The following is a 9,469-nucleotide window of genomic DNA, read 5'->3' as shown; positions in this document are numbered from 1 at the left end:
CTGGTATAGTGAAATTTCTTTGGTCAAAGGATGCCATGATAATTTCGTGGACAAAATTCTTGTTATACCACTTATACCAGGTCTTTCCAGACCCACTTTTTCAGCCCGAATTTGTACGGAGTTCCACGTATGTGCCTTAACCTGAATCAATTTGGCTCAAAATTTACACAATTACTTATTTTTGCCTAATAGAATCGAGCCAGGGGGCCCTGATGTCAATTATTTTTATTGTCACTCTACTGCGCGGTCATTTTTGTCATTTTTTGTTGGTCAGTGAAATAATCATAAAGAATAGACATACAAAGGTAATGAAAAAATAGCATTTATCAATATTCATTTGACTTTGTGTCACCACAGACAAACAGACGTAAATCATTGAACATTTTATTCCAAAATCCATCAATCACCGAAATCAACTAGAAACTAGCTCAATCTGGCGGCTAAAACTAATATCAAGCGTTGCGTAAATGTATTAGTGCAAGCAGTGGTTCGTGTAGAAGTGAAGAAGGTGAACAATTATGACACTTATTCTGCTAGTGACCGACCATTGGTTGGCCATGTAACCGTGGAATCGACGTTGACACTCTATAGAGTGGCCCTTTTAATCCTTTCCCAATGAGAATTTTGGCTCGAGCCTCGAGTCGAACCTGAATCGAGTCGAGGCTTGAGCCAAAATTCTCATTGGGTTGTTATATCGTCAACGGATCCACAGGCATGTATCGTTCTTTTTGCCATAAGACCCCACCTCACGGCTCTTCTTAGTGCAAAGGTATGGCACGGGGAGACGGCAAAGCGTCCGCCTCGAGAAATTATTTTGGCGCGCTAGCTGAAACGTCAATGTGAAATGTGCCTTGACTGCAGCGCCTTCGGTTTTTGGTAGATGATCCGAGAACTACTTTGAATTTCAAATTAGCCGTTATATTCGTGATTGGTGGAATTAAATAAGAGACTTAAGTCTGTTTGTCTGTGGTGTCAATTAAAATTGAATTCCCCAAATACGTACTTTCTATATTTCGAAATAAGTTTATATGCATTACGGGACTAGCTCATGTAAATAGTAAACATTTTTTAAAAATTAAAAAAATTGACAAACTACATTTTGAAAAGATTCAGAGTCAAATTTACAATCGTAATTGATTTAACTCAAAATGGTCAGATGTTTTTTGCAATTAAAAATGCTTTGTGAATTTCATATTCATCATTCATCATTTTTTTACATTATTAATTGAACTGCAGGTTGCTGAAATGTAGTCTCTTGAAATGTTTTAAGTCATAACAAAAAGTTACTCTTGATTATAAAATTTTAGATATTTTTTCAAAAGAGCACGAGGCCACAATACACATTCAAAAAGTTAATTCTTATGCAGAGTTTGCTGAACTTTTGGAAAAAAAACTGATCAAGATGATCACATTTAAAAGCATTTTTGTAAAATTCTGATAACTCATGAAGAAAACATGCAAGCCCGTTATTTTTGTATATTAACATTTTTGTTTTTGTCTGCTGTACAGTTTTGTAGAATATAGTTACATTCTAAAATGTAATTCAGCACTGTCACAAAAAATCGTAACATATTTTTTCTGGTTCAAAAAGTAAATAAATTTCCCCCTAAAATTACATGTCTCTCAATTTTTTACAGTTCAGTAACGGGGAATGGCAGGAATTTTGAAACTATTTTGTTTATCAAAAATACTTTTTCTGAATTGATTTTTTTTTTACAAATTTCAATTTATTTAATAAAGTATATTCTAAATGAACGAATTAAAAAAACTGATTGGACGAAACATTTCATGTTTTAATAATAAGGGTACCAGCAATTTTAATTAAATCATCTAGCAAAGATAAGGTTGAGAACCGCTACCTTAGAGAAAGTTTCACGAAAAGATTGAATTTTATATACAATCAATTTAGAAATATATTATTTCAGAGTATTTTCAACATCTATTTTATTAAATTTCATCTCGTAGTTGGACAACCGTAGTTTTACTGAAAACTTTACTTATCTTTTTATGTTTTTCTTAACGAGTTTTCAGTCATCTGATATGCATTAATCTTGTATAGTTTTTTTGCAGTGTTAGTGCTATGCTCAACCTTGGTACTAAAACCTCCAATCCATTATATTTCACCTAGTTCATGTTTATCATAATTTAAGTCACTTTTTTTTGTAGTGTTAGTGCTATGCTTAACCTTGGAACTAAAACCTCCAATCCATTATATTTCACCTAGTTCCTGTTTATCATAATTTAAGCCACTTTTTTCGATTCTTGTTATTTATTTAACTTTTTTAACATAAAACATTAGCATTCAAGTGTGTCAGCATAATCTGTGCAAATCAAAATATTATTGCCAATTTATTATGTTATAAAGATCACAAAAAAGGTATTAGAAAAGTCACATGAAACAAGCAAAACATATTAAACCAAAGATTTTCAAAAGACTTAGATGTTGTAAATTTTAAAATTGGCATAAAATTTTAATTTTGGTTAATGTTTAAGTCAAATCCCAGTTAGAGGTTATGTTTTCATAAGTCAATTTACAAATACGTTTACAAAGATCTTTGTAGAATACGGAACAATTTGCCAACCAGTGTACGTTTAGCTCTTATGAATTAGAACCCTCTTGTTTTCTCTTGGGTAAAGCTCATTTTTAATGCTCCACAGTATAGTTCAGTGCCACTGTTTTGGAGCCGTCAGCAAAGCTGGTGGTTCAGTTTTCCAGCTTAATATAGGCCATGCCATACGATGCACGGGAGGCAGTGGCAGTACACATGAACATGATAACCTGGATCAAACAACTCACGTGGGACTACCGAATTTCAATTTATTGATCACTGGGTTTGGGGTTCACTTCCTACTGGTCGGATGAGGGATAACTTTTAGAGTGGGAATATTCCAGCATTTCCAAAGAGATAGTCTAATAAAAAGTTTATTGCAGTATAATTTACACCATTGTCGTCTTCACGCGCGCGACAAGATTCAATCGTTACGAATTTTAATTGGGTATAATCTGTCGGAACTTCTGGTAGATAACGGGTTCCTCCGCCGTCGGTTCGATAGCTTTGTTTACTCGAGCGTGTTCAGCTTGCAGGTGACCACGTTCCCGGGAAGACAAACCGAAAACGGAGCGTAGTAGATGTAGTCCTCGAAGCAGTCCACCACGGTGACCTCTCCGTTGGCGCAGTCGATGTACTTGTTGCAGTTCTGGGGGTGTGGAATCCTTCCGCTGTCCACGTTGCCACAGTTGAGCTCGATCGGGTCTTCGGTCGTAATTTCACCATCGTCCGAGCCGGTGTTGCCCCGGTAGGGACAAACCTCCTCCGTGAAGGGGACACAATCGTCCACGACCTCGTCGTAGATGTTCTCCGGTGGACACAGGTGAGACTTGTAGATCACCTCATCGCGGCAGTAGTACGCCCCGTTACAGCAGGACGGGAAGTAGTCCCAGGTACCGTCCGGCTTGCCGGCGCAGATCGTGTCCTCGGGGAAGTCCTCCTGGAAGAACACGTAGCACCACCGGAGGGTACTCTCCGCTTCGGCGCGGGTCTTCAACGCCAGCCGGACGTTCGAGCCCATGATCACTTCACCGGAGGTGAGCTGAACCGCGCAGAACGCCACCAGCAAATTTATGAGGAAGCTCTTCATTTTGGTTTGAAAGTTGCACTTGTTTCGAAGGTTAGAACTGAATTGTGATGGCACCTGGAGCGGACAGGTAATTTTTATACTGAAAATTCGGTTTATGATCCAATTCCGGTGGATTGACAACGATACCGGGTATTATCTTTATGATTCCCCCTCGGCGTCGTCGCATCGTGCCGAATTGTTGACTCACTGCAGGAGAGGGGTTTTGAGACTGAGTTTCGTTGATGGGAGCGGCTCTTGCGGTTTCAAAATGTGTAGTAGCGAGAAATTGTCAATGCGTAAGCAAATGTTTACCGACTTGAGTGGTTTACAGGTCGCGATGATATCTGTACCGCAGTTTGATTTTTTGATTTATGGGTGTGATGGGAGTGATTGTATATTTTGCCAGTGTGGAGCTGCATACAAGCTTAAGCAAACGAACATGCACTTTTTATTGTTTGAAAAATTCAAAACAAGAATTGTGAAATCATTATAAGTTTTAAATACTTAAATTTTTGAACGAATTCGTTTAAATTTACCGAATTTTTATCTGCTGAACAGTTCGGTAAACTGAACATTACAAAATTTGGTAAAAACACACCGAAATTTGGTAATCGAGAGCATTATTGTTCATCGTAAAAACAATATTCTTTAAAATATTGTTCATTTTGACAGATGGTTTGCCAATCTAAACTTAACCGATTTTTTATCTATCGAATTTGGTTAAAAATATCAAAGTGATTTTTATTAATGAATTTAACAAATTTTTCAAGAGATTCATTGAAACAAAGAAAAAAGAAACTTACAATATTTCTCTTTTGTATGAAGAAAACAAATCTTAATTTACCCTCTATAACTAAACCCCGGATTTTCCCCGATTTAAAAAATTGCCAAAAATCCATTTTTCAACCAATTTTCGATCTTAAAAAAGCATTGGAAAGAAGAACTTTTAAAATTTCAATAAGCATAGCAGAAAATGTGAAAAATAAGCAAAAAAAATAAAAAGTGACAATAAAAAAATAAAAAAAATAGATAGACAAAATGTAAAGATAGGAGGTAGTAAAATAGGCCAATTCCTACCAAAAACAAACATAAACTAAACAAGATAAATGCAAATTAAAATACTAAAAATGAAACATAAAAAAAGAGAAGTAAAGTTTTGCGTGGAACAAAAGTTGCTCAAAATGACCTCCTGGACACAGGAAAAATAAAAAATATTGGAAAAAAATTGGGCAATAAGGGTTAAGCCAAAGCCTCCCATGAAAGTAATAAAGTACTCTAGTGAAATTTTGACAAAGTGCACCGTTTTCAATTTAAAGCCATTTTAGGTAACCTGTTAGAAAATAGTCGCAGTTTTTCAGTGCACAGTGCACTATATTAAAAATAAAAACAAGACTAACATATCAAAAGGGCCAAACATTCAATATTACGCCCTTTTAAAATAATAGTGTAAATTTAATTTTTTTTAAAATATTGTTTTCAAAAAGATCGGAAAATTTAACGAAAGCTTCATATTTTAACATTGTAAATTGGACCATTAGTTGCTGAGATATCGACATAAGAAAATGGTAGGTTGTTTGGGTGAGACTTAGAAAACATCAATTTTCCTGTTTTTAAAGTTTTGCATGCCAATATCTCAGCAACTAAGGGTCGTATCTACAAAGTTCAAAAAAGCAAAATATAGAGTATTTTTTCAGCTCTTCAATACTTTTTTTTCTAAAATGAGCGAACATGTACATTAATTAAAAAAAAAAAAAATGAACAACTAAGACTATTTTCAAAAGGTTACTTAAAAATGACTTTAACTTGAAAACGGTGCACTTTATCATAATTTCACTGGAGTACTTTTTGTTTGCAAATTCAATTTTCCATCGAAAAATGAAGTTGAATAATTTTTGGACAAGTATTTAGATTTTTTGGAAAAAAACTCTATTGATTCAAGAATTCATAACTCATTCATTCATAATTTTCGAAAAGTTGGCATTTGATGACCCCTGAAACATACCAAAAATAAAAAAAAATAAAAAAGTGTTTTTTTTTGCAAATTAAGTTGTAGTGAAAAAAAGTGAAATTAAAAATCACAATTTTTTACCGTGTATCTTTTTTTCAGTGTAGATACAGATTTTTGAATTTTCATGGACATATTTTCGTATGGACAGCTGCCAAATTTGTATGGAAAATTATATGGACAAACTAATGGCTTCTTTAGGTATATCGAAGACACCAAAAAGTTTAAGCTGGATTAAAAAATACAAAAAAAAATCGAATGACCGAAATCTCAAAGAATTGCTGTTTATATAAAATTTGTTCCATCCTAAGTTGGCTTGAAAACGGTTTTTTGCTTGTTCCTGATAAAATTGTTTTTTAATTAATATTTGATCTTTTAACATCAGACAGATCATGACTTTAAGAACATTGTTCCGAAAATGACTTTTTTATGCTGATTTACAAAAATTGGAAAGTAAATAATATATCTAGGATGATAATATATTGATATTTTTTATCTATTCTTGGTCATTCTCGTATTTATTTTTTAATGCTTTAGCAGTTGTTTTTGGAAAGCTTACAAATCAATCAGGTGTTTTTGGAAAGCTTACAAATCAATCTAAGACAATGCACCCTTCAAAAAAAAAATGCGAATCCTGGTTCAAGTGCAGTCAATAACTAAACATTTTACGACCTTTACGATACAATCACGCAGACAATTAACCCACCATAAAACGATATCAGTCCAGTAGGAGGGTGCCCCCAAACCCATTCAAAGAGCAGAACCATTTACGACCGATCATTGTCTGCGCAGGAAATCCTGCTCGCGCTTTCCATCATCAGGCACAATTTCGGACTTCAAAGCGCGATTGGAGAGCCTTTCAAGTGAATGTCTAATATATCAACTTGGTAGCTTACGCCAACCCATCCGCTAGATTGATTCCAGATTCGCCACAATAATTAACATCCTGCAGCACGGATGGTGTGCCCGGCACGTAGGCCATCACTCTTGACAGTCGCGACCACCATCCCCATTCGAGGCGGAGGGGTTGAGCTGTCAGTGTTGGCGAATCCTGTTTGCAAAGTGTGCGATTGGGCCATCAAAGCTTAATTAAATGTGAAGCTTCGCGAAGCCATTACATCAGCGTCCATTAAACTACTAAACGCACCACCCTCTCCAGAGTAGACGCACGTGTGACGTCCCTCCACGTGTGCATTGCTGCCAGAGCTTGTAAGGGTTGGTTTTGGTGGCCACACCAATGTGGTGGTGGTGGTGGTGGTGGTGCCGTCAGGTCATACATATTTTGATGAGAGCAGAGCAGCATAATGGCGTCTGTGGTTTTGAGACCTCTCCTGACTGGCGTTCCGTTTCCTTTGGGGAGTTGTGCGAAGCTTTGTGTCAGGTATGTATCATAAAGGAGCGTGGTTGACAACAGGATGTCTTGCGTCTTGATTAGAGGTTTCGCTAATGGGACCTCCGGATTGACCTGGCACTCTGGATGGAACTAAGGAGATTTTGGGTAAAGTGGATTGTTTGTAATAATGGTAATTTGAGCAACTTTTTTCTAATTTTTTTTCATCATTCATTTCTGCAATGGTTTAGTACCTTCAATTTAAATTCAAAGAATCCTTAAATATACTTCAATCTAAAACCTAACCTCAAATTCCCTTAACGACAAAATGATGGTTACTGCGGATGTTTTCTGAAATCGTGGGATGTTGCGGTGGAGCGCACTCTATAAACCTGCAGCCGCTAGCAACTAACCACAAGGAATGAGCTGACAGGATGCGTTGTGGCAAAATTTTGGAGGTAAATTGGATTAGCTGAATAGTTTTGGGTAAGGTGCAGCTTCTCATATTTCTCTTGATAAATAATAATCATAACTGTTAAACGATCTGTATATTTTAATCAATTTAATGAGTTCAAAATGAATAAGCACTCTTTCAAGGTTCTAGTTTCTATGTTGAAAATATAAATAAAAAAAAACAAACTAAAAAACTAAAAAACTAAAAAACCAAAAAACTAAAAAACTAAAAAACTAAAAAACTAAAAAACTAAAAAACTAAAACACTAAAACACTAAAAAACTAAAAAACTAAAAAACTAAAAAACTAAAAAACTAAAAACTAAAAAACTAAAAAACTTAAAAACTAAAAAACTAAAAAACTAAAAAACTAAAAAAAACTAAAAAACTAAAAAACTAATAACTAAAAAACTAAAAAACTAAAAAACTAAAAAAATAAAAAACTAAAAAACTAAAAAACTAAAAAACTAAAAAACAAAAAACTAAAAACTAAAAAACTAAAAAACTAAAAAAACTAAAAAACTAAAAAACTAAAAAACTAAAAAACTAAAAACTAAAAAACAAAAAAAATTAAAAAACTAAAAAACTAAAAAACTAAAAAACAAAAAAACTAAAAAACTAAAAAACTAAAAAACTAAAAAACTAAAAAACTAAAAAAACTAAAAAACTAAAAAACTAAAAAACTAAAAAACTAAAAAACTAAAAAACTAAAAAACTAAAAAACTAAAAAACTAAAAAACTAAAAAACTAAAAAAACTAAAAAACTAAAAAACTAAAAAACTAAAAAACTAAAAAACTAAAAAACTAAAAAACTAAAAAACTAAAAAACTAAAAAACTAAAAAACTAAAAAACTAAAAAACTAAAAAACTAAAAAACTAAAAAACTAAAAACTAAAAAACTAAAAAACTAAAAAACTAAAAAACTAAAAAACTAAAAAACTAAAAAACTGAAAAACTAAAAAAACTAAAAACCGTAAAAAACCGTAAAAAACTAAAAACCTAAAAAACTAAAAAACTAAAAAACTAAAAAAAACTAAAAAACTAAAAAACTAAATAACTAAAAAATTAAATAACTAAAAAATTAAAAAACTAAAAAACTGAAAAACTAAAAAGGGTAACTTTTTTGAAAATATTAAAATATTAGCAGTTTTTAATTTTTTTAATAATGCACATGTTTGCCCACTTTTGGAAAAAATATTTTTGAAAAGCTGTACTGCCCATGTTCGCATAAATGTCCCATATGCAAAAACAGCATGCTGAGAAAAATGCATTTGAAGTTTGTCCCACACATAAGGCTACGTGTTACATTTTCGCGAAAAACTGGATTTCCTCCTGATTTCTAGAACAAAGTGCTGGATGTTATAGGCTCTTTTGGAAGAGCACACGATTTTGAACAAAACAGCATCAATAACTTAAAAACGATAAAAATGCATATGGGACATTTATGCGATCAGGGGCAGTGTAGTCCTGATTTAAAAATTTTAAAAATACTGTTTTTGAAAAGATTGAAAAATTTCACGAATGCTTTATATTTTAACATTGTAAATCGGACCATTAGATATCGTTTGAAAATGGTGAGTTGTTTGGGTGAGACTTAGAAAACATCATTTTTCCTGTTTTCAATCTTTGCATGGCAATATTTCAGCAACTATGCTGCCCATGTTCGCATAAATGTCCCATATGCAAAAACAGCAAGCTGAGAAAAACGTATTTGAAGTTTGTCCCATACATAAGGCTACGTGTTAAGTTTTCGCGAAAAAACTAGATTTCCTCCTGATTTCTAGAACAAAGTACTGGATGTTATAGGCTCTTTGGAAAGAGCACACGATTTTGAAACAAACTGCATGATTAACTCAAAAACGATGAAAATGCATATGGGACATTTATGCGATCAGGGGCAGAATGGGTCGTATCAACAAAGTTTTAAAAAAACAAGGTATAGAGAATTTTCTCAGCCTTTTAATTTTTTTGAAAAGTTGGCTAAATAAAATAATAAAAACTGCTGATATTTTCAAACAAGTTATTTAAAAATGGCTTTAACTTAAAAACGGTGAACTTTATCTA

General features: G+C 33.3%; 1 protein-coding gene across 1 annotated transcript; it reads right to left on the bottom strand.

Moving 5' to 3' along the window:
• Positions 1-2,907: 2,907 nt before the first annotated feature.
• On the bottom strand, positions 2,908-3,691 carry LOC120414971 (uncharacterized). Its single transcript, XM_039576304.2, has one exon. The coding sequence runs from the start codon at positions 3,637-3,639 to the stop codon at positions 3,061-3,063; it is 579 nt and encodes a 192-aa protein (XP_039432238.1). The 5' UTR covers positions 3,640-3,691; the 3' UTR covers positions 2,908-3,060.
• Positions 3,692-9,469: the final 5,778 nt, after the last annotated feature.

Source organism: Culex pipiens, chromosome 2 (assembly GCF_016801865.2).
Source record: "Culex pipiens pallens isolate TS chromosome 2, TS_CPP_V2, whole genome shotgun sequence".
Classification (NCBI taxonomy): domain Eukaryota; kingdom Metazoa; phylum Arthropoda; class Insecta; order Diptera; family Culicidae; genus Culex; species Culex pipiens.
This window is presented reverse-complemented; position numbering and strand designations above follow the sequence as displayed.

What these genes read in the sequence shown, in the direction of transcription:
- LOC120414971 (XM_039576304.2), bottom strand. Translation starts at nt 3,639, where the DNA reads ATGAAGAGCTTCCTCATAAATTTGCTGGTGGCGTTCTGCGCGGTTCAG.